Here is a 26,870-nt window from a genome sequence, read left to right on the forward strand (position 1 = left end):
CTGTCCGCAGCGAGCCATTGGCTGATGGTCATATCTTCCAGTCTCAACCGGAGTCTGTGGGATTCTGTGTGGCTTGCCCGCCTCGCCGCTGGGGGAACCGTCACGAGGGGGTCAGTTTCGGCGGGGTTCGACGATCCCATCAGCAAGATGGCTGGCAAATCCCACCCACTTCTCTCAGTGATAAGACTGCTTCCTTGTTTTGGTCGCTGACTCGACTTACAGGGAGACCTCCGCAGAGATACAATGGAAATTCGCCGCTGGAACAAGGCAACAACATTCATTTATGCAACTTCTTCAATGTAGTCAAACGTCTCGAGGCTCTTCACAGGAGATTTATCAGACAAGGCAGGCAAAAAAAGTGGAACGCTGTCTCAATTGGTAGAATTCATCAAGACCTCCTCCCCACCACTTATTGTTGTAATGTTCACCCAGCTGCGTTGCTTCCCATTCAGTGACGTCAACTCAGTCGTCCTGGCTCCTCAACTCCATCCGCACTCTCGCCACCTTTTATCCAAAAGATCTTCTTCCCATGCATTACAGCCCACACCCTCCTCCACTCCGCCTGAGGCCCATTGCGCAAACCCCTCATGTTGGCCTCCGCAATTCGAGGCCCAGATTTTCAATTGCTAACTCTTTCCCTGAACCCTTTGTCTTTGCTGCTGTGCCACCTTCCTCTAAAAATCTACCAAAAAAATAAATCCTCCCTCTCTCTCTCTATACATTGTTTTAATTCATTCACAAGATACGGGCGTTGCTGGCAATTATTGCCCATCCCTCTTTGCCCTTCAGAAGGTGATGGTTAGCTGACACCTTGAATAATGCCTTGCTTGGCATTCAGAGGGGCAGCTAAGTGTCGAACACACTGCGGTTGACCCGGAGTCACATGTGAGCTGGGCCTAGTAAGGATGGTAAATTCCCTTCCCTGGAGGACACTAGTGACCCAGATGGATCTTCGTTACCACCCATAGTCTCACTGAGACCAGTTTTTTAATTTCAGATGTTATGTCATTTAAATTCCCCTCCGCCCCCCGGTGCAGTTATGTGCAGTTTTTCATCTGAACTTTTCTCAGCTCATCCCTCTCCTCTTTGAGGGGCCCTCAAGACGCTACCGTGCGTCGGGGGGACCTCAAAATGAATGATGACAGTGGAGCAGCTGAAACTGCCTCCGTCAGTCAACACAGAAATCCGAAGGGCCGAAGGGGCCCCTCAGGAACTGCCAAGTATCTTGCGAGCTCTGTTTGAAAAACCTGTGCAATCAATTTTACCAACACTGAGTCCAGCTCAGCCTCTCCACCTGAGTAAATGATGTTCTGTTCTCAAGCAGAGAGGACTGGGGCTGTAAAAATAATCCGACGCCTGGCTGCTAAGTTCAAACGTTGTTAAACATTAACAGAATAGCAACTACCGGCCACGTTGTTAGGATCGGGTTGTCAGGAAAGGACATTGACCTGAAAAGACTAAACTCTGTTTTTCTCTCTACACAGACGCTGTCTGACCTGCAGAGTGTTGACAGCATTTCCTGTGTTCAGTTCACTATATCCAGGCTGCTCAGGGTTTCACTAACTAGTAGACTTGTGACACTCAGGAGTTGTCAGGATTGTTTAGAAGTTACGTTCCCTTTTATTTCTGGTCACACAAGCCTGGTTCAATGATGTCTTTGTCTGGATAGACGTGGTCAACTACAGGTCAACTTCTGGCATGAATGCGATTAACCCAGTTATACACAGACTTTGCCGTATTACTTTGTGGGTCGGGAATATAGCAGGAGCTGTCTGCGCAAATATTGAACAAGATAAGTAGCAATCCAGAGCTTTTTTAACCAGGTTTTTTTGTCAACTGTCCTAATATGGCGTCAGATTCTGTCCACAATGCCCCTGTGAAGCACCCTGGGACATTGATTCTATGTTAAAGGCGCTATGTGAATGCAAGTACACGTGAAGGAAACTCAAGGAGTTCAGAATTCGAGGAGAAGTCTGCATTCTGCCATCCGTCCATGTCTTGCCCAACAGAACACATCTCTCAGCCACAAAAAAACAACATATTTTAGTGTTAAAGGCACTCCTGCTCGAACACTGTGGGGAGTGGTTTGGCAGGTTCTGCAAAATGCATGGACTCACTTGTGGATCACACTTGAGGTTGCCCCACTTAACTGTCATGACTGAGAGTTTACGCACCTTTTGAAAAGTGACAGCTAGCCAACACGGGGGGGGGGGGGGGGGGGGGGGGGGGGTAGCACAGTGGTTAGCACAGTTGCTTCACAACGCCAGGGACCCGGGTTCGATTCCCGGCTCGGGTCACTGTCTGTGCGGAGTTTGCACTTTCTCCCCGTGTCTGTATGGGTTTCCTCCAGGTGCTCTGGACCCACAGTCCAAAGGTGTGCAGGTTAGGTGGATTGGCCATGATAAATTGCCCCAGTGTCTGAAAAGGTTGGGTGGGGGTTACGCGGATATGGTGGGGGCGTGGGCTTAGGTAGGGTGCACTTTCCAAGGGCCGATGCAGACTCGATGGGCCGAATGGCCTCTTTCTGCACTGTAAATTCTATGATTCTATGAACATGACATAGGTTCAAACCACCAGGAGCAGGTACTTGAAGTCCACATTGAGGAAGGTCAACACTTAAAGAGTTAATTTTCTGGCTGGGATAATGGAGCGTGGATGGATCCAGGAGAGTTTGGGGGAGGGAAACAGGCCAGATGGGGGAGGGGCAATCGAGAAAGGATGGCTGGATGATCAGGAGCTGTCACTGGTTTCCTCCACTCCAGCGGGCATAGAGAGATGAAGAAGGGCTGCTGCACCATCAACTCCACATCCTGATAAGCGTTTTCTAAGAAGTGTAATTCTATGGTGGCGATCCCCTAGTGAAGACGTACACTGCTCTGGTCAATGGAGTTAAGGCAGAAAAATTGTGGAAAGGGAACTCCAAACAGATTTTTGGACCCTTATTTGCAAAGGTTTTGGGGCATGGACAATGGACCCCTCTTTTCCTGCCTTTGTCAATATGGTGGGTGGTGCACGTCTCGTGCAGAATCTTATACAAGTGTTATTCGCCATATTGGATGTTTAGGTATTTGTCTCACACCTGAGAAATAGGCACCAATGAATTTCCCGGTTATTGGATTCTGCTGAGAATATGGTGAGTGGTACTGCTACACTCACAAATAACTCCTCACCAAGAAATAGGCAAGTTCGCAGTTTTCACAGAAGAGTGGACTTCATTACGAACCTAAAAGACAGTAAAAATCCCCAAAAGTGATGTGCATGGATTTGACCAATTGCGTCCCTGTGAATCGGTGATCCTGGGAATCTGTTAACCTGGTTTGGGAATGAGGGTTTCTCACACTGCGCAGTGGCTCTTTCACACAAAGGTAGCACGGTAGCATTGTGGATAGCACAAACGCTTCACAGCGCCAGGGTCCCAGGTTCGATTCCGGCTTGGGTCACTGCCTGTGCGGAGTCAGCACATCCTCCCCGTGTGTGCGTGGGTTTCCGCCGGGTGCTCCGGTTTCCTCCCACAGTCCAAAGATGTGCAGGTTAGAACATTACAGCGCAGTACAGGCCCTTCGGCCCACGATGTTGCACCGTCCTGTGAAACCCTTACACTATAGAACATAGAACATTACAGGTGGATTGGCCAGGCTAAATTGCCCTTAGTGTCCAAAATTGCCCTTAGGTTGTGGGGATAGGGTGGAGGTGTTGACCTTGGGTGGAGTGCTCTTTCCAAGAGCCGGTGCAGACTCGATGGGCCGAATGGCACCCTTCTGCACTGTAAATTGTGTGTGACATACCTAATCACGAAGAGTATGAGAGGATGGCAGGAGAGACCGGGAAGGTTTAAAGGGCGGGGCACAGTTACGGTTGAATAAACAGGTTTTTAAGTGATTTCTGAAGAAAGTGGTGGAACAAAGTAGTTGAGGAAGAGTTAGAGACTGGTGGCAGTCAGCATCATCTACCATGTTCAGTGTGGGGGCTGATTTATGAGTCCGTGTTTCATGCAGGCAGCCTTCCCTACCGAGAACCCATTGGTCAGAAATTCCTACATTCCCCATATTTCTTCCCAGTGGGTGAGGCTTCATCCGAGGAGCGCACACTAAGAAACTTCCCCCAGAGATTAGTGTCAATTTAATCCTAACCCCAGATAAAAGCAGACAAACTGCAACAAAGCAGATTGTGTGACCAACACCTCATCCATTGGCTTAAACACCTGCTCACTCCACGTTTGGAACACCTTGCCTGCCCAGAGCGCCAGCGCTACATGTGTAGATTGCACTGCAGCGATTTGTCTGAGCTTCTTCGTCAGAGCATCTTAAACCAGCAGCTTCCACCACCCAGAATGACAAGGGAAGCGGCTGCTGGGAAACACCATCAGCTCCAAGTTCTTTTCCAAGCCACACATCATCCAGACTTGGCTCATGTCAGCCGTTCCTTCACCATCACCGGATCAAAATCTTTGAACTCCCTCCCCAACACCAGAGTGAATGGTAACGACACGGTCTGTAACAGCTCGAGAAGGTGGCTGACCGCCATCTTGTCATGGGCAAGTAGGGATGGGCAATAATGGTAGCACAGTGGGTAACACTGTTGCTTCACATAGAACATACAGTGCAGAAGGAGGCCATTCGGCCCATCGAGTCTGCACCGACCCATTTAAGCCCTCACCCACCCTATCCTGGTAACCCACTAACCCCTCCTGACCTTTTTTGGTCACTAAGGGCAATTTATCATGGCCAATCCACCTAACCTGCACATCTTTGGACTGTGGGAGGAAACCGGAGCACCCGGAGGAAACCCACGCAGACACGGGGAGAACGTGCAGACTCTGTACAGACAGTGACCCAAGCCAGAATCGAACCTGGGGCCCTGCCGCTGTGAAGCCACAGTGCTAATCACTTGTGCTACCGTGCTGCCCGACATTCACAGCGCCAGGGTCCCAGGTTCGATTCCTGATTTGGGTCACTGTCTGTGTGGAGTTTGCATGTTCTCCCCGTGTCTGCGTGGGTTTCCTCCGGCAGCTCCGGTTTCCTCCCACAAGTCCCGAAAGACGTGCTGTTAGGTGAATTGGACATTCTGAATTCCCCCTCTGTGTACCCGAACAGGCGCCGGAGTGTGGCGACGAGGTGCTTTTCACAGTAACTTCATTGCAGTGTTAATGTCAGCCTACTTGTGACAATACAGATCATTATTATTATTATGCTATTCTTGTTCGTGAACATATCCCTGGAAATTAATAATAAAAGAAAAACAACAGGTTTGCATGCCGAAAATAACCTACCTGTGATCCAATTTCCAATAATCTGCAGCAAGAAATTCAACCCAATCACTGGTTCTCACAGCCTCTTCACACTCATCAAACTGTTGCACAAAACCCGGGCAGAGGTGATTTATCTACTTTAGCCTCATTTAATTCTCTCCAAGTGGTTTTTTTTTTTGTGGATCGTCTATTTGGGGTTATTTGTGAGCCCAATTAGTAACTCGAAACAACCCTTGTTTAAAAAACTAGGATTGTTCTTCTAAATTAGCACATAAACAAACACACAATTGCATAAATGTTGGGCAGGGTGCTCCATTTGGGAGGGTACGGTCTGCTGCCGGAGCGGAATTGCTCCTGGTCTGTGCGGGTACGCGGGCTATCATCATAATAATAATCTTTCATTGTCACAAGTGTGAAGTTACTGTGAAAAGCCACTAGTCGCCCCTAGTTCCGGCGCCTGTTCGGGTAAGCTGGTACGGGAATTGAACCCGCGTCGCTGGGTCATCATGAGCGGGTGGCCCGATACCAAGGTTCGGCAGCTGGCCCTCCGCCCATTTTCTCCCTTCAACATAAAGCCTGCCAACCCCGCCGATGGGTAGGGGTATCCTCCCCCCTCCTCCCAGCACAAGAATTGCCATATCACCGCCCCACCACAGCATGCAGGCATGTGGGTAACCTGACCGTGCCCCCCCCCGACCCCCGTCAGAGACGGCTGGGTGCCGATCCCTGCGCGCCACCTCCTGTTGTCGAGAAAATGCAGCTGGGGAGCCAGAGAATCCAATCCCTGTTTTTTTTTCACGGGTGTGAGCGTTTCTGGAAAGGCCAGTATTTGTTGCCCATCCCTAATTGCACTTTGGAAGCTGCTGGGCGTGAGTTGCCATGCCGGGCAGCACGGTAGCATTGTGGATAGCACAATCGCTTCACAGCTCCAGGGTCCCAGGTTCGATTCTGGCTTGGGGTGACTGTCTGTGCGGAGTCTGCACATCCTCCCCGTGTGTGCGTGGGTTTCCTCCGGGTGCCCCGGTTTCCTCCCACAGTCCAAAGATGTGCAGGTTAGGTGGATTGGCCATGATAAATTGCCCTTAGTGTCCAAAATTGGGTGGGGTTACTGAGTTATGGGGATAGGGTGGAGGTGTTAACCTTGGGTAGGGTGCTCTTTCCAGGAGCCGGTGCAGACTCGATGGGCCGAATGGCCTCCTTCTGCACTGTAAATTCTATGTCTATGCCCTTTGCTCTCATAAAACAGAATTACAGACGCGCAAATACATTCGAACTCAAGGCACAAAGAAACCATCAGGAAAGATCAGTGGCTACTTGTAATATTTCACTGACAGATCCCTGCTGTGTAAAGTCAGATGATGTGTGTGTATCCCACGCATTCAACAAGTATCCACGGGCTGTCAGCGTCTGAACATGGCACTCACAGGTTCCAGCCACAAACCTGCACAATACCCGACATAACCATATCAGCAGGCTACATCCGGGAGTTGTTAAACATTGCCTCATCAGACAATCATTAACTGCAAGCTTGATCAGAACAATGGTTTATTTTCTAATCTGGAGGTCAGTTTCTCAATCGGTTTGATAATTGATAAATAAGACGAAACCTGTCCTCAGCACGATAGCTGATGATCAATCTTTGAAATGTTGCTTCCAGCAAGTACACGTACACATACACACACAAATATACACATATACACAACATACATATACACACAAACACACATATACACAGACAACACACACATAACATACATATACACATGCACATATACACACATACACAACATACATATACACAAACACACACATAAACACACCACGCAACATACACATATATACACACAACACATATACACACCACACAACATACACATATACACACACAACATACATATACACACGCACATATACACACAACATACATTTACACATGCACACATATACACACAACACACATATACACACAATCACAACACACACAAATACAACACAAATATAACACACACATCACACACCTATACAACACACAACACACACCTATGTAACGTGCACAACACACCCAGAACACACACCTATACAAACACACATAACACATTCACACACGCACACACAACACTCACATATCAGACACATACAACACATCACACAACACACACAAAACACAAATACAACACACACACAACCAAATACAACACACACAAAACACACACCTATACAACGCACACAACACATTCACACACACACAGACAACACACTCATACACAATGCGCACACTCAGGCTGCTTTGCTGCTGCTAGATTGAAGGATAGGCGCTGGCCAGGAAACCTGCTCTTTTCTCAATGGCGCCATGTAACCTTTCACATGCAAAACAGACAAGTGTGATCTGGATTTCACACCTCGTTCAAAAGACTATGACCATCATTTACCGACCCTTCCCGCTGCCGGTGGGAGCTTCTGGTCCCGCCGAAGGTGGCCCCCCACCCCCCCGGAGAATCCCGCCGCCAGCGAACGGGCGCAGAATTCCAGCGGTCACCTTTCAGAGGAGAAGCTAAGCCGACGCAATGCGTCCCTGCTCACGTGGATGTGAAAGATCCCGCATCACCACTTGGAGAAGAACAGGTGAGATGACCTGGTGCTACTGACCAGAATTCCTTCCCCAACCCAGACAAACGGATTTGTCATTCATCTCACTCTTGGTTTGTGGAGTCTTGCTGTGGGCCTAACGACAGCGTCTGCACTTCAGAATACTCATAGTACTGCCGGCCTAGCGATACTCACAGCCCCCTGAGGATCAATGGCACTTGGAAGGAGAGAACCGCTTTCTGTTGTCGGATGACAAAAAGCACCGGGCTTTTAGATTGCTCGGAGAGAACATTCACATTGACACGGACACCCCCTGTCTGTGGAAAGAACAGAAAACAGTTAATTAAAGCAGATTGGAAGAATATTCACAGTAACTTCACTGCAATGTTACTGTCAGCCGACTTGTGACAATAATAAAGATTATTATTATTTCTGCTTTACAGGGGAGGGGTTTTGTGTAACAATAAATCCACGAGAAGAGGGCAGGAATATTTTCCCTAATGCACCATCCCGCCTCTACCTCCTCGGGTCATGTCGGCAGAACACAAGTTCTCTGTTTCATAAACCACCAAGCATTGATCCATTTTGACAACAGAAAGTCGATACGGTTCTGGATAATTTCCCCAATGCTAATCCCAATCCGTCACACAGTTAATCCTCAAATGGATTTCTTCAGCTGCGTTCACCCACCTGGATCCTCACAAATGAACAAACAATCAGCTGGAGAGAGGTTGTCCGCCATTGTCAGAATTCCTTCAACGCAATCCATGCTGGCTCTCTGAGGAATCCAATCAGTCCCTGCTCAGACCCCATGATCCTGCAAGTTTATTTCCCTCAATCATTCATCCAATTGCCTTCAGAAATCATTCAACATTTCTACTTCTACCACATTTGTAGGCAACGAGGTCATTACCATTCACTGCGCAAACGGGTTCGTCCTCATCACCCCCCCCCCCCTCCCCCCCCACACACACACCCCCCTCCCATCTCTTGCTCGAAACTTTAAATCTGTGTCCCCTGGTCCTTGTTCCATCAGCTAATGGGAACAGCTCTTCTTTGTCCATCGAAGCCTGGCATAATCTTGTGCACATTTATCAAATCTCCTCTCAATCGCCTTCACTCCAAGGAAAACAGCCCCAGCTTCTCCAACCTAACCTCGGAACGAAAATCCCTCATCCGTTCTGGTGAAGCTCCTCGGCACCATGTCGAGGACCCTCGCATTCTTCCTCCAATGCTCTGGCCAGTACTGGATGGAATGCTGTATAGTTGTGGCCGAACTTGACCTTAGTACGGGTTCAGCATAGATTCCCAGCTTCGGGTCTCAATACCTCCATTTATGAAGCCAAGATCCTAAATGCTTTGCTGGCTACTCTCTCAATATGGCCTTCCACCCTCACAGATCAATGCGCCTGAAGAGAAAGTTTAAAATCCATTTAAGCAGAAATCAAAGCCGATGTTGGAAGGCCTGATTCTGGACACTTGTTAAACGGAAGATATCTTGTCTAATGAGACAACACGTGCTTAAGGTGGCTCTCCTCCACTTCCCAATCAATAAACAGAAGAGTATCCAAGGAGTATATAAAGAACTGCACCACCCCCCCCCCCCCCCCAACCACCACCACCACACCCCACGTCAATTATCTTTGCTTCCTGGAGAGCAAAACTCTTATCTTCCATGTGGTACTGACAGTTCAGGAGCAGAACAAAAAGAAAGACTTGCATTGTTATCACACTTTCCGCACTTCACAGCCAATGGCCTACTTGCAGTGCAGTCACTGTTGAAATGTAGGAACCACAGCAGCCAGTGTATGCACAGCAAGCTCCCAGTAGCAGCGACGTGGTGCTGATTGCTTGAAGTTGAATGATGGATAAATACAGGCCAAGGCTTAACTCCCTTGCGCGTCTTTGAAACAGTGGCCATGGGATCTTTCCATGCCACCTGAGTAGGCAGCTGGGGCCTCGGTTTGATGCCGCGTCTGAAAGATGGCACCTCCAACAGTGCACCAGAGTGCCAACGTGGATTTGTGTGCTCAAGTGGGGCTTGAACCTACAACGTTGTAAATGGCAGGTGAGTGAGCCACTAACTGACACACAAAGAGGAAGCATGAGATCAGGAGCTGGAAGGAGAGAGAGAGGGCTTTCACATTAGGAATTGTGGAGAGGAAACAGAGAAAGAGGGAACAGAGTGGGAATCGGCAAACTCTGGAAGCAGTGAGCTGGAGAGGACGAACAAGGGGGAGAGGGAGCTGTGAAAATGTGGAGCTGGTGGCATTAAACAGGAAATATGTGAACCAGAGACCAGGGGCTTGCCTTGGAGCTCGCCACTGCAGGAAGAGATCGGGGCACCCCGATCTCATGGCCCCCTTGGACATCCTATCGCGGCCTCCAGACACCCGCAACACCCCAATTTACCTCCCAGGGAGTCCTCGAGCCCTCACCCCATCTTTTAAGGTAAGGGCACCATCGGGCCTGATCCCTGACACAGGCAACCTGACACTTGGGCACTGTGTGCCTGACACACTGGCAGTGCCAAGGTGCCGGATACCACCCTGCCCAGAGCCCAACCACCCGGGGACCTCCGATGGCCTGGGAGCCTTCCCAGGTGCTGTTACGCCTCGTCCAACATCGAGATCTCCTATGCCGGGCATTCGATCCCGGATCTCAGGGAAAAAAGGCGCCAACATATTTAAACGAGCCGAATGAGTCACTTCACTGTACTAATCTGGATCCCGCCCTCGCTGGGCGAGATCCAGATTGCAGCATCTCTCAAGATCTCGGTAGATCTGGCTTGGAATTCCAAGCGTCGCAAATTTCACGAGAAGCGCCTGGTGAGTTTTGTTTTTCCAACTAAGGGGCAATTTAACGTGGGCAATCCACCTACCCTGGGGGGGGGGGGCGGGGGGGGGGGGGGGGGGACCACGCAAACACGGGGAGAATGTGCAAACTCCACATGGACCTGGGGCCGGGATCAAACCCGGGTCCTTGGCACTGTGAGGCAGCAGTGCTAACCACTGCGCCACTGTGCCGCCCCTCTCGTGAGATTTAACGGCTTCGTCACGTCACCTAGTCAGGCGAGACGAGGCCGTTAGATCACGCCCTTTATTTGTAACCTGTAATGCTCCATGACAGGTATCTAACGGTGAAGAAAAACGTGGAACCCTCCTATATTCCATCCGAAAGCTGCTATCGCAAATTATGTATATTCAACTTGCTTATGGTGAAGATCTTGTGGTGCAGTGGGTAGCATCCGTGGCCCTGAATCAGAAGCTTTCCACTCCAGGGCTTGATGGCCAAGAAAGGTGGCCACACAGGGTTGAGGAGGTTGAGTATCAACTTGCAAATCCTTGCAACATATACCACGGGCAAGTGGTAAGAGCAGGAGATATTCCTGGTTAGCCACATGATGGAGAGAGTGAGTTACAGCCTCTGCCATCACTATCCATAGCCCCAGGAGACAACATATATGGAAAAGTGTATGTTGCCACAGCAACCTGGACTCCGTCAGTCCACTGAAACACACAAGCGACTTGCTTTGTCAAACTCTGATCAATCAGTTTGGAGCTCCAATTATGCCCTGAAGCACCTTTCAAAATATAAGATTTTAATTTCAGCTTATTAAAAAAAATCCATTCACTCTTCAATGTCAAATAAGTGACTCGTGGGAAAAAGAAACATTGACCGTGTTCGACGGTTTCACTAAGGATTAAGGCAGTAACCATAGGGAGGTGCAGGAATTTGGAGGGAGGCAACAATTCAATTCAGCAGGGCTTGCAGATTGATTGAAGCAATGAGTGCCAACATTGAGAGGGAACCGATCCAGGTTGCTGGAGATTGGTCCCTTGACTGTCTCCAGGCAGTGTCTATTGATTGCGCGAGATGAAATTTATTTCTTTCGTAATGAACAACCTCTGCCTTTTTTCTATATTTAACATCCCAAAAACAAAGCAGGCTTTGAAGACTGTGATCATGTACAGCAAGACCAATGTCTCCTCCCGGCTTGGGTCACTGTCTGTGCGGAGTCTGCACGTTCTCCCCGTGTCTGCGTGGGTTTCCTCCGGGTGCTCCGGTTTCCTTCAACAAGTCACGAAAGACGTGCTCTTAGGCAATTTGGACATTCTGAATTCTCCCTCCATGTACCCTAACAGGCGCCGGAATGTGGTGACTAGGGGCTTTTCACAGTAACGTCATTGCAGTGTTAATGTAAGCCTACTTGTGACACTAATAAAGATTATTATATTATAATTTAAAACTGAGTGGAGAAAAGAAGTCGGATTTTTAAAGGGCACATTTTCTTGACAACTCCAGCGCTACCCACCCAGGTGCAAATGCACCATCATCGCCTGATGCGACGTCTCAGGCAGCTGCCTGGAATTAAGCCGCCTAATTGGCTGGCATCACATTGTCCGGGCGTCCCTGGGTGCAAATACTGAGGGTACGCCACGTTCAGAAATGGCCAAGATCAAACCAAATACCACAATAAAAACAGAAAATGCTGGAAGAACTCAGCAAGGCTGGTAGAGTCTGTGGAGAGAGAAACAAACGTGAAACATAAACTTCGTGGGCGGCATTTTTCAGTTGCACCCGCTGTGAGGTCAGGAATTCCCTCCCGAGGTCAACGTTCAACTTCCATCAAATCTTCCGACCTGTCTCAGATAATTCCAAGAGCGGAGCAGATCAGAACATTTTCCAAGCGGGTTCGCGTTGATAGTTCATGCCGGGATCACGCTGATAGTTCATGCCGGGATCACGCAGATAGTTCATGTCGGGATCACGCTGATAGTTCATGTCAGGATCACGCTGATAGTTCATGTCAGGATCACGCTGATAGTTCATGCTGGGATCACGCTGATAGTTCATGCTGGGATCACGCTGATAGTTCATGTCGGGATCACGCTGATAGTTCATGCTGGGATCACGCTGATAGTTCATGTCGGGATCACGCTGATAGTTCATGTCAGGATCACGCTGATAGTTCATGTCGGGATCACGCTGATAGTTCATGTCGGGATCACGCTGATAGTTCATGTCGGGATCACGCTGATAGTTCATGTCAGGATCACGCTGATAGTTCATGTCAGGATCACGCTGATAGTTCATGCTGGGATCACACTGATAGTTCATGTCGGGAACACGCTGATAGTTCATGTCAGGATCACGCTGATAGTTCATGCTGGGATCACACTGATAGTTCATGTCGGGAACACGCTGATAGTTCATGTCAGGATCACGCTGATAGTTCATGCTGGGATCACACTGATAGTTCATGTCAGGATCACGCTGATAGTTCATGCTGGGATCACGCTGATAGTTCATGCTGGGATCACACTGATAGTTCATGTCGGGATCACGCTGATAGTTCATGCTGGGATCACGCTGATAGTTCATGCTGGGATCACATTGATAGTTCATGCTGGGATCACGCTGATAGTTCATGCTGGGATCATGCTGATAGTTCAAGTCAGGATCATGCTGATAAGTTCATGTCAGGATCACGCTGATAGTTCATGCTGGAATCACGTTGATAGTTCATGTCGGGATCAGACTGATAGTTCATGCTGGGATCACATTGATAGTTCATGCTGGGATCACACTGATAGTTCATGCTGGGATCAAACTGATAGTTCATGCTGGGATCACACTGATAGTTCATGCTGGGATCGCGTTGACAGTTCATGTTGGGATCACGTTGATAGTTCATGCCGGGATCACGTTAATAGTTCATGTCGGGATCACGTTGATAGTTCATGGTGGGATCACGCTGATAATTCATGCCGGGATCAGGTTGATAGTTTATGTCGGGATCACGTTGATAGTTCATGTCGGGATCACGTTGATCGTTCATGCTGGGATCACATTGATAGTTCATGTCGGGAACACGCTGATAGTTCATGTCGGGATCACGCTGATAGTTCATGTCGGGATCACGCTGATAGTTCATGTCAGGATCACGCTGATAGTTCATGCTGGGATCACACTGATAGTTCATGCTGGGATCACGCTGATAGTTCATGCTGGGATCATGCTGATAGTTCATGCTGGGATCACACTGATAGTTCATGCTGGGATCACGCTGATAGTTCATGCTGGGATCACACTGATAGTTCATGTCGGGATCACGCTGATAGTTCATGCTGGGATCACGCTGATAGTTCATGCTGGGATCATGCTGATAGTTCAAGTCAGGATCATGCTGATAAGTTCATGTCAGGATCACGCTGATAGTTCATGCTGGAATCACGTTGATAGTTCATGTCGGGATCAGACTGATAGTTCATGCTGGGATCACATTGATAGTTCATGCTGGGATCACACTGATAGTTCATGCTGGGATCAAACTGATAGTTCATGCTGGGATCACACTGATAGTTCATGCTGGGATCGCGTTGACAGTTCATGTTGGGATCACGTTGATAGTTCATGCCGGGATCACGTTAATAGTTCATGTCGGGATCACGTTGATAGTTCATGGTGGGATCACGCTGATAATTCATGCCGGGATCAGGTTGATAGTTCATGCTGGGATCATGTTGATAGTTCATGCTGGGATCACGCTGATAGTTCATGTCGGGATCATGTTGATAGTTCATGCTGGGATCATGTTGATAGTTCATGCTGGGATCACATTGATAGTTCATGGTGGGATCACGCTGATAATTCATGCCGGGATCAGGTTGATAGTTCATGCTGGGATCATGTTGATAGTTCATGCTGGGATCACGCTGATAGTTCATGTCGGGATCATGTTGATAGTTCATGCTGGGATCATGTTGATAGTTCATCCTGGAATCACGTTGATAATTAATGCTGGGATCACATTGATATTTCATGCTGGGATCACACTGATAATTCATGCCGGGATCACGTTGATAGTTCATGTCGGGATCACGTTGATAATTCATGCTGGGATCACATTCATTCATGCTGGAATCACGTTGATAATTCATGCCGGGATCACGTTGATATTTCATGTCAGGATCATGTTGATAGTTCATTTCGGGATCATGTTGATAGTTCATGCTGGGATCATGTTGATAGTTCATGCTGGGATCACGTTGATCGTTCATGCTGGGATCACATTGATAGTTCATGCTGGGATCACGCTGATAGTTCATGTGGGGATCACGTTGATAGTTCATGCTGGGATCAGGTTGATAGTTCATGTGGGGATCATGTTGATATTTCATGCTGGGATCACATTGATAGTTCATGTCAGGATCATGTTGATAGTTCATGTCGGGATCAAGCTGATAGTTCATGCTGGGATCACATTGATAGTTCATGCTGGGATCACGCTGATAGTTCATGTGGGGATCACGTTGATAGTTCTTGCTGGGATCAGGTTGATAGTTCATGTGGGGATCATGTTGATAGTTCATGTCGGGATCACGCTGATAGTTCATGTGGGGATCATGTTGATATTTCATGCTGGGATCACATTGATAGTTCATGTGGGGATCATGTTGATAGTTCATGTCGGGATCACGCTGATAGTTCATGTGGGGATCATGTTGATAGTTCATGTCGGGATCACGCTGATAGTTCATGCTGGGATCACATTGATAGTTCATGCTGGGATCACCCTGATAGTTCATGGTGGGATCACACTGATAGTTCATGCTGGGATCGCGTTGATAGTTCATGTCGGGATCACGTTGATATTTCATGTCGGGATCACGTTGATAGTTCATGTCAGGATCATGTTGATAGTTCATTTCGGGATCACACTGATAGTTCATGCTGGGATCACCCTGATAGTTCATGGTGGGATCACACTGATAGTTCATGCTGGGATCAAACTGATAGTTCATGCTGGGATCACACTGATAGTTCATGTCGGGAACACGCTGATAGTTCATGTCGGGAACACGCTGATAGTTCATGTCGGGATCACACTGATAGTTCATGCTGGGATCACGCTGATAGTTCATGCTGGGATCACACTGATAGTTCATGTCGGGATCACGCTGATAGTTCATGCTGGGATCACGCTGATAGTTCATGCTGGGATCATGCTGATAGTTCAAGTCAGGATCATGCTGATAAGTTCATGTCAGGATCACGCTGATAGTTCATGCTGGAATCACGTTGATAGTTCATGTCGGGATCAGACTGATAGTTCATGCTGGGATCACATTGATAGTTCATGCTGGGATCACACTGATAGTTCATGCTGGGATCAAACTGATAGTTCATGCTGGGATCACATTGATAGTTCATGCTGGGATCGCGTTGACAGTTCATGTTGGGATCACGTTGATAGTTCATGCCGGGATCACGTTAATAGTTCATGTCGGGATCACGTTGATAGTTCATGGTGGGATCACGCTGATAATTCATGCCGGGATCAGGTTGATAGTTTATGTCGGGATCACGTTGATAGTTCATGTCGGGATCACGTTGATCGTTCATGCTGGGATCACATTGATAGTTCATGGTGGGATCACGCTGATAATTCATGCCGGGATCAGGTTGATAGTTCATGCTGGGATCATGTTGATAGTTCATGCTGGGATCACGCTGATAGTTCATGTCGGGATCATGTTGATAGTTCATGCTGGGATCATGTTGATAGTTCATCCTGGAATCACGTTGATAATTAATGCTGGGATCACATTGATATTTCATGCTGGGATCACGCTGATAATTCATGCCGGGATCACGTTGATAGTTCATGTCGGGATCACGTTGATAATTCATGCTGGGATCACATTCATTCATGCTGGAATCACGTTGATAATTCATGCCGGGATCACGTTGATATTTCATGTCAGGATCATGTTGATAGTTCATTTCGGGATCATGTTGATAGTTCATGCTGGGATCATGTTGATAGTTCATGCTGGGATCACGTTGATCGTTCATGCTGGGATCACATTGATAGTTCATGCTGGGATCACGCTGATAGTTCATGTGGGGATCACGTTGATAGTTCATGCTGGGATCAGGTTGATAGTTCATGTGGGGATCATGTTGATATTTCATGCTGGGATCACATTGATAGTTCATGTCAGGATCATGTTGATAGTTCATGTCGGGATCACGCTGATAGTTCATGCTGGGATCACATTGATAGTTCATGCTGGGATCACCCTGATAGTTCATGGTGGGATCACACTGATAGTTCATGCTGGGATCGCGTTGATAGTTCATGTCGGGATCACGTTGATATTTCATGTCGGGATCACGTTGATAGTTCATGTCAGGATCATGTTGATAGTTCATTTCGGGATCACACTGATAGTTCATGCTGGGATCACCCTGATAGTTCATGGTGGGATCACACTGATAGTTCATGCTGGGATCAAACTGATAGTTCATGCTGGGATCACACTGATAGTTCATGTCGGGAACACGCTGATAGTTCATGTCGGGAACACGCTGATAGTTCATGTCGGGATCACACTGATAGTTCATGCTGGGATCACGCTGATAGTTCATGCTGGGATCACACTGATAGTTCATGTCGGGATCACGCTGATAGTTCATGCTGGGATCACGCTGATAGTTCATGCTGGGATCATGCTGATAGTTCAAGTCAGGATCATGCTGATAAGTTCATGTCAGGATCACGCTGATAGTTCATGCTGGAATCACGTTGATAGTTCATGTCGGGATCAGACTGATAGTTCATGCTGGGATCACATTGATAGTTCATGCTGGGATCACACTGATAGTTCATGCTGGGATCAAACTGATAGTTCATGCTGGGATCACATTGATAGTTCATGCTGGGATCGCGTTGACAGTTCATGTTGGGATCACGTTGATAGTTCATGCCGGGATCACGTTAATAGTTCATGTCGGGATCACGTTGATAGTTCATGGTGGGATCACGCTGATAATTCATGCCGGGATCAGGTTGATAGTTTATGTCGGGATCACGTTGATAGTTCATGTCGGGATCACGTTGATCGTTCATGCTGGGATCACATTGATAGTTCATGGTGGGATCACGCTGATAATTCATGCCGGGATCAGGTTGATAGTTCATGCTGGGATCATGTTGATAGTTCATGCTGGGATCACGCTGATAGTTCATGTCGGGATCATGTTGATAGTTCATGCTGGGATCATGTTGATAGTTCATCCTGGAATCACGTTGATAATTAATGCTGGGATCACATTGATATTTCATGCTGGGATCACACTGATAATTCATGCCGGGATCACGTTGATAGTTCATGTCGGGATCACGTTGATAATTCATGCTGGGATCACATTCATTCATGCTGGAATCACGTTGATAATTCATGCCGGGATCACGTTGATATTTCATGTCAGGATCATGTTGATAGTTCATTTCGGGATCATGTTGATAGTTCATGCGGGGATCATGTTGATAGTTCATGCTGGGATCACGTTGATCGTTCATGCTGGGATCACATTGATAGTTCATGCTGGGATCACGCTGATAGTTCATGTGGGGATCACGTTGATAGTTCATGCTGGGATCAGGTTGATAGTTCATGTGGGGATCATGTTGATATTTCATGCTGGGATCACATTGATAGTTCATGTCAGGATCATGTTGATAGTTCATGTCGGGATCACGCTGATAGTTCATGCTGGGATCACATTGATAGTTCATGCTGGGATCACGCTGATAGTTCATGTGGGGATCACGTTGATAGTTCTTGCTGGGATCAGGTTGATAGTTCATGTGGGGATCATGTTGATAGTTCATGTCGGGATCACGCTGATAGTTCATGTGGGGATCATGTTGATATTTCATGCTGGGATCACATTGATAGTTCATGTGGGGATCATGTTGATAGTTCATGTCGGGATCACGCTGATAGTTCATGTGGGGATCATGTTGATAGTTCATGTCGGGATCACGCTGATAGTTCATGCTGGGATCACATTGATAGTTCATGCTGGGATCACCCTGATAGTTCATGGTGGGATCACACTGATAGTTCATGCTGGGATCGCGTTGATAGTTCATGTCGGGATCACGTTGATATTTCATGTCGGGATCACGTTGATAGTTCATGTCAGGATCATGTTGATAGTTCATTTCGGGATCACACTGATAGTTCATGCTGGGATCACCCTGATAGTTCATGGTGGGATCACACTGATAGTTCATGCTGGGATCAAACTGATAGTTCATGCTGGGATCACACTGATAGTTCATGTCGGGAACACGCTGATAGTTCATGTCGGGAACACGCTGATAGTTCATGTCGGGATCACACTGATAGTTCATGCTGGGATCACGCTGATAGTTCATGCTGGGATCACACTGATAGTTCATGTCGGGATCACGCTGATAGTTCATGCTGGGATCACGCTGATAGTTCATGCTGGGATCATGCTGATAGTTCAAGTCAGGATCATGCTGATAAGTTCATGTCAGGATCACGCTGATAGTTCATGCTGGAATCACGTTGATAGTTCATGTCGGGATCAGACTGATAGTTCATGCTGGGATCACATTGATAGTTCATGCTGGGATCACACTGATAGTTCATGCTGGGATCAAACTGATAGTTCATGCTGGGATCACATTGATAGTTCATGCTGGGATCGCGTTGACAGTTCATGTTGGGATCAAGTTGATAGTTCATGCCGGGATCACGTTAATAGTTCATGTCGGGATCACGTTGATAGTTCATGGTGGGATCACGCTGATAATTCATGCCGGGATCAGGTTGATAGTTTATGTCGGGATCACGTTGATAGTTCATGTCGGGATCACGTTGATCGTTCATGCTGGGATCACATTGATAGTTCATGGTGGGATCACGCTGATAATTCATGCCGGGATCAGGTTGATAGTTCATGCTGGGATCATGTTGATAGTTCATGCTGGGATCACGCTGATAGTTCATGTCGGGATCATGTTGATAGTTCATGCTGGGATCATGTTGATAGTTCATCCTGGAATCACGTTGATAATTAATGCTGGGATCACATTGATATTTCATGCTGGGATCACACTGATAATTCATGCCGGGATCACGTTGATAGTTCATGTCGGGATCACGTTGATAATTCATGCTGGGATCACATTCATTCATGCTGGAATCACGTTGATAATTCATGCCGGGATCACGTTGATATTTCATGTCAGGATCATGTTGATAGTTCATTTCGGGATCATGTTGATAGTTCATGCTGGGATCATGTTGATAGTTCATGCTGGGATCACGTTGGTCGTTCATGCTGGGATCACATTGATAGTTCATGCTGGGATCACGCTGATAGTTCATGTGGGGATCACGTTGATAGTTCATGCTGGGATCAGGTTGATAGTTCATGTGGGGATCATGTTGATATTTCATGCTGGGATCACATTGATAGTTCATGTCAGGATCATGTTGATAGTTCATGTCGGGATCACGCTGATAGTTCATGCTGGGATCACATTGATAGTTCATGCTGGGATCACGCTGATAGTTCATGTGGGGATCACGTTGATAGTTCTTGCTGGGATCAGGTTGATAGTTCATGTGGGGATCATGTTGATAGTTCATGTCGGGATCACGCTGATAGTTCATGTGGGGATCATGTTGATATTTCATGCTGGGATCACATTGATAGTTCATGTGGGGATCATGTTGATAGTTCATGCTGGGATCACCCTGATAGTTCATGGTGGGATCACACTGATAGTTCATGCTGGGATCGCGTTGATAGTTCATGTCGGGATCACGTTGATATTTCATGTCGGGATCACGTTGATAGTTCATGTCAGGATCATGTTGATAGTTCATTTCGGGATCACACTGATAGTTCATGCTGGGATCACCCTGATAGTTCATGGTGGGATCACACTGATAGTTCATGCTGGGATCGCGTTGATAGTTCATGTCGGATCACGTTGATATTTCATTTCGGGATCATGTTGATAGTTCATGCTGGGATCATGTTGATAGTTCATGCTGGGATCACGTTGATCGTTCATGCTGGGGTCACACTGATAGTTCATGTGGGGATCATGTTGATATTTCATGCTGGGATCACATTGATAGTTCATGTCGGGATCACGCTGATAGTTCATGTGGGGATCATGTTAATAGTTCATGTCGGGATCACGCTGATAGTTCATGCTGGGATCACATTGATAGTTCATGCTGGGATCACATTGATAGTTCATGCTGGGATCACACTGATAGTTCATGGTGGGATCACACTGATAGTTCATGGTGGGATCACACTGATAGTTCATGGTGGGATCACATTGATAGTTCATGCTGGGATCACACTGATAGTTCATGGTGGGATCACACTGATAGTTCATGCTGGGATCGCGTTGATAGTTCACGTCAGGATCACACTGATAGTTCATGTGGGGATCATGTTGATATTTCATGCTGGGATCGCGTTGATAGTTCATGTCGGGATCACGTTGATATTTCATGTCGGGATCACGTTGATAGTTCATGTCAGGATCATGTTGATAGTTCATTTCGGGATCACACTGATAATTCATTTCGGGATCATGTTGATAGTTCATGCTGGGATCATGTTGATAGTTCATGCTGGGATCACGTTGATCGTTCATGCTGGGATCACACTGATAGTTCATGTCGGGATCACGTTGATATTTCATGCTGGGATCACATTGATCATTCATGCTGGAATCACGTTGATATTTCATGTTGGGGTCACGTTGATTGTTCATGTCGGGATCATGTTGATAGTTCATTTCGGGATCACACTGATAATTCATTTCGGGATCATGTTGATCGTTCATGCTGGGATCACACTGATAGTTCATGCTGGGATCACGCTGATAGTTCATGTGGGGATCACGTTGATAGTTCATGCTGGGATCAGGTTGATAGTTCATGCTGGGATCATGTTGATATTTCATGCTGGGATCACATTGATAGTTCATGTTGGGATCACGCTGATAGTTCATGTGGGGATCATGTTGATAGTTCATGTCGGGATCACGCTGATAGTTCATGCTGGGATCACATTGATAGTTCATGCTGGGTTCACACTGATAGTTCATGGTGGGATCACACTGATAGTTCATGCTGGGATCACACTGATAGTTCATGCTGGGATCGCGTTGATAGTTCATGTCGGGATCACATTGATAGTTCATGGTGGGATCACACTGATAGTTCATGCTGGGATCACATTGATAGTTCATGGTGGGATCACACTGATAGTTCATGTCGGGATCATGCTGATAGTTCATGTCGGGATCACGTTGATAGTTCATGTGGGGATCATGTTGATAGTTCATGCCGGGATCATGTTGACAGATCATGCTGTGATCATGTTGATAGTTCATGTCAGGATCATGTTGATAGTTCATGTCGGGGATCACGTTGATAGTTCATGTGGGGTTCACGTTGATAATTCATGCTGGGATCACATTGATAATTCATGCTGGGATCGCATTGATTGTTCATGCTGGAATCACGTTGATAGTTCATCCTGGAATCACGTTGATAATTAATGCTGGGATCACATTGATATTTCATGCTGGGATCACATTGATAATTCATGCTGGGATCACGTTGATAATTCATGCTGGGATCATGTTGATAGTTCATGCTGGGATCACGTTGATAGTTCATGTGGGGATCACGTTGATAGTTCATGTGGGGATCATGTTGATAGTTTATGCTGGGATCACATTGATAGTTCATGTGGGGATCATGCTGATAGTTCATGCTGGGATCACATTGATAGTTCATGCTGTGATCACGTTGATAGTTCATGCTGGGATCACGTTGATAAGTACATGCTGGAATCATGTCAATAGTTCATGCTGGAATCACATTGATAGTTCATGCTGAAATCACATTGATAGTTCATGCTGGGATCACGTTGATAGTACATGCTGGAATCACGTTGATAATTCATGCTGGAATCACATTGATAGTTCATGCTGGGATCACGTTGATAGTACATGCTGGAATCACGTTGATAGTTCATGCTGGAATCATGTTAATAGTTCATGTCAGGATCATGTTGATTGTTCATGCTGTGACCACACTGATAGTTCACGCTGGGAACACGTTGATAGTTCATGCTGGGAACACGTTGATAATTCATGTTGTGATCACGTTGATAATTCATGCTGGGATCACGTTGGTAGTTCATGCTGGGATCACGTTGATATTTCATGCTGGAGTAACGTCGAGAGTTCATGCTGGAATCACGTTGAGAGTTCATGCTGGAATCATGTGCTGGGAGCACATTGATAATTCATGCTGGGATCACGTAGAGGGTTAATTCTGGAATCACGTTGATAGTTCATGCTGGGGTCACATTGATAATTCATGCTGGGATCATGTTGAGGGTTCATGCTGGAATCACATTGAGGGCTCATTCTGGAATCACGTCGATAGTTCATGCTGGGATCACGTTGAGAGTTCATGCTGGAATCACGTTGAGAGTTCATGCTGGAATCACGTTGATAGTTCATGCTGGGATAACGTTGAGAGTTCATGCTGGAATCACGTTGAGAGTTCATGCTGGAATCACGTCGAGAGTTAATGCTGGAATCACGTCGAGAGTTCATGCTGGAATCACGCTGATAGTCCATGCTGGAATCACGTTGAGAGTTCATGCTGGAATCACGTTGAGAGTTCATGCTGGAATCACGATGAGAGTTCATGCTGGAATCACACTGTTGCAGATGAAGAACTTCAAACAGCATGTTCTGTGCATGCAGGGTGCACAGGTGCAGGGAGACCCTCGTGTTCGTTGTGCCAGACCACGTATGGGTGGTTGCACTTTCTAATATTAATCTTTTGCCGGTTATTTACTTTGCTCCTGCGTCATAGACGGCTTTGTGTTCAAGTGGTGAAGAGAGAGAATCAAGAGCAAAACCTAAAAATATAGAGGAAGAAGCAGCAGCAGCAAAACAGAGGAAAACGGGGATGAAGGCAGAATGGTCAGAGGGTTGGGAGCTGGATAATGTTGTTACTGAACAGAAAGGGAGACCATTTGTGCTTAATTTGCAATGAGGAGATAGCAGTTTCAAAAAAATACAATGTTAACAGACATCATGAAACACGCCTTTCCTCTCACGTGGCAAAGGTCCCAGTAGTTTCTGCCCAATGTGCTCAACAGGTTTCAAATCTGTAGGAAGCCATGAAATCAGAGGACAAATCCAATAAAGCACATTATTGTAGGTAACGAAAGTGTAAAGATTTCATTTGTTTCTGCCATTTGAAGTTGATGATAGTTCTATTAATATATGAATGATTATTTAAGCACCTTATGTAAATAGTTATGAAATATTTGGTGTGTGTTTAATGTATTTGATCTTATCCACAGGGTCATGGTTAGTGCAAATAATAATAATCTTTATTATTGTCACAAGTAGGTTTACATTAACACTGCAATGAAGTTACTGCGAAGATCCCCTAGTTGCCACACTCCAGTGCCTGTTCAGGTAAGCAGAGGGAGAATTCAGAATGTCCAATTCACCTAACAGCACATCTTTCAGGACTTTTGGGAGGAAACCGGAGCACCCGGAGGAAACCCACGCAGAGACGGGGAGAACGTGCAGACTCTGCACAGACAGTAACCCAAGCCACAAATCGAACCCGGGACGCTGGCACTGTGAAGCAACTGTGCTAACCACTGTGCTACCTTGCCGCCCCAATATCAATACCAAATGCCCAATATCAAACGCGCGGCCCACTGGGGTGAAGGAGGGCCACTTCTGCGGCCCACTCTTACCCAGCACTGAGCTCTACAAATGCAAATCCTTCTTTTTACAACTGCTCCCTATATTTACATAGCTGCTTTTACTTTAGGTTCAAGGGAGCACCCACAACCACACGGTGTTGGCATGAAGTTGACACCGTGGAAAGTCAGTAACAACCACACACAGAAAAAAACATCACAATTGTATTATACACATCTCTAAATGAAAGCAATGGGGCAGTTTTGATTTAATATTTCAAAAATTTGGAAGGCCTGAGTATTCCACCCCACCCCCCACCCCCTCCCCCTCCCACACACACACAAAAAGAGAAATTCAACATGCAGAGGAATTATTTTGCAATGATCTGCAGCTGACTCGGTTTGAACTGTGCAAGATCCGGGTTGCAGGCTGAGTGTATCCTGGGGATCCGGCTGCTCTCACTGTCACAATATAACATGGGCCCATGTCTTATGACTTCATCAGAGGGGGGGGGGGGGAGGGCCGCACAAACTTTCTCACTAATGACACTGTGGATTGCAACAACCGAAACATTCACCGTTTGATTTGTATATATTTTTTTCTTTACCTTGTTTCGTGAAACGGTGTGATTGAAGGCGAATATATTCTGGACGTTGTTGTTGACAACCACCAGATAGGCATGGTCGAACACCCCGTCCACTTGGATAATATCCTGGGCCCGAGCTCCCCTTCCATTTTCCGAAGGCAGGAAGCAGCCCAGCAGGAGGAGGACATTGGTTAGACACGTCCAGCAGCGAAGCGTCTCACTCCAGATCCGCCGCACGGACATGCCTCCCGATCGGGGGAAATCCACCAGCATTGCAGCAAGCAAAAAAACCAGACAAATAGCATAAAAGACAGGGGGGGGGGCACTCAGGTCCGCATGGGAACGGGGTGAGGGTTGGGGGGAGATCTCTTAACCTCCCCGGCTTATCGAGAATCCCATGTCATCAACATTCAAGGACAGATAAAGTCCTGAGGTTTAGCGAAACAAAATGTTTCCGAGGCAGGGAGGGAACCTCTGACATTCGCTACATCGGCCGCAGAATGTTACATTCTATCTCTGATCAGTGACTGATTGGAAACAATGGTCCTCGCGCTGTCACCAGCCGCTGAATGAATCTGATCAGTTTCATGTCTTGCCTTGTCAATTGCATCCTCTCTCTCTCTCTCACCCCCCCCCCCCCCCCCCCCCCCCCCCCCCCCCGAGTTTATTTCCTCCCCTCTCTGGCTGTATAAATGGAGTCTTGTTTGATCACTGCCGGATCTCCTGAGCTGGAGCAACAAGCGTCCCCCACCCCCTGTAAACAAACACTGACTGAGGGATGGCGACGTCAGCCTGCCAGCCCTTCCTTCTCGCAATTCCAACCATCCGTCTCCATTGGTCCATTTGGAGCAGGAAAAGCTCCCCCTTCCTCCCCCCAGGTCGATTCTCATGCTTCTTACTTTATTTTGCACCCTGATATTTTCCCAGCACAAATATTCAGTTGGGCTTTTTAAAAAAATTAATTGTGATACAGGTTTCTCCAGAAAAATTTGACCTTAAAAATGATTCATTTTGTGCTCTTATTTTTTTTTCTCTGCGGTTCTTTTCAGATTAAGAAACCCTATGAAGTTAACCCGCCCCCACGTTTCATATGTGGCTTCCTCCGCGTTGAGCAGATCAGTTTCAGAGTTTACAGCAGACCTCGTTTCGCCCCCCTGATTATGAAGGGAGTCACTTTATTCTTCAGCAAGCCATCTCCTCCTCTTCTACTTTGACAAAGGGTCATCCAGACTGGAAACATAGAACATACAATGCAGAAGGAGGCCATTCGGCCCATCGAGTCTGCACCGACCCACTTAAGCCCTCACTTCCACCCTATCTCCATAACCCAATAACCCCTCCTAACCTCTTATTTTAGACACTAAGGGCAATTTATCATGGCCAATCCATCTAATCTGCACGTCTTTGGACTGTGGGAGGAAACAAAAGCACCCGGAGGAAGCCCACGCAGACACGGGCAGAATGTGCAGACAGTGACCCAGCGAGAAAACTTTAGCTCCCTTCTCTCTCCACATATTGGGCCTCACGGTAGCATGGTGGTTAGCATCAATGCTTCACAGCACCAGGGTCCCAGGTTCGATTCCCGGCTGGGTCACTGTCTGTATGGAGTCTGCACGTCCTCCGTGTGTGTGCGTGGGTTTCCTCCGGGTGCTCCGGTTTCCTCCCATAGTCCAAAGATGTGCGGGTTAGGTGGATTGGCCATGCTAAATTGCCCGTAGTGTAAGGTTAATGGGGAGATTGTTGGGTTACGGGTATACGGGTTACGTGGGTTTAAGTAGGGTGATCATTGCTCGGCACAACATCGAGGGCCGAAGGGCCTGTTCTGTGCTGTACTGTTC

General features: G+C 47.0%; 1 protein-coding gene across 2 annotated transcripts in view; it reads right to left on the minus strand.

Annotated features, from left to right (window-relative positions):
* Window positions 1-25,660, minus strand: part of sidt2 (SID1 transmembrane family, member 2) — a 112,591-nt gene extending 86,931 nt beyond the window's left edge. For both annotated transcript variants that reach the window (XM_038778620.1, XM_038778619.1), the window contains exons 1-2: window positions 25,054-25,660; window positions 8,030-8,151 (exon numbers count right to left, since the gene is read on the minus strand). In XM_038778620.1, coding sequence (XP_038634548.1) covers window positions 8,030-8,151; window positions 25,054-25,305 — 374 coding nt within the window. In that variant the 5' untranslated portion in view covers window positions 25,306-25,660. The remainder of the gene's footprint in view (window positions 1-8,029; window positions 8,152-25,053) is intronic.
* Between the last annotated feature and the right edge of the window lie 1,210 nt (window positions 25,661-26,870).

This window comes from Scyliorhinus canicula, chromosome 19, assembly GCF_902713615.1.
Source record: "Scyliorhinus canicula chromosome 19, sScyCan1.1, whole genome shotgun sequence".
NCBI classification, from domain to species: domain Eukaryota; kingdom Metazoa; phylum Chordata; class Chondrichthyes; order Carcharhiniformes; family Scyliorhinidae; genus Scyliorhinus; species Scyliorhinus canicula.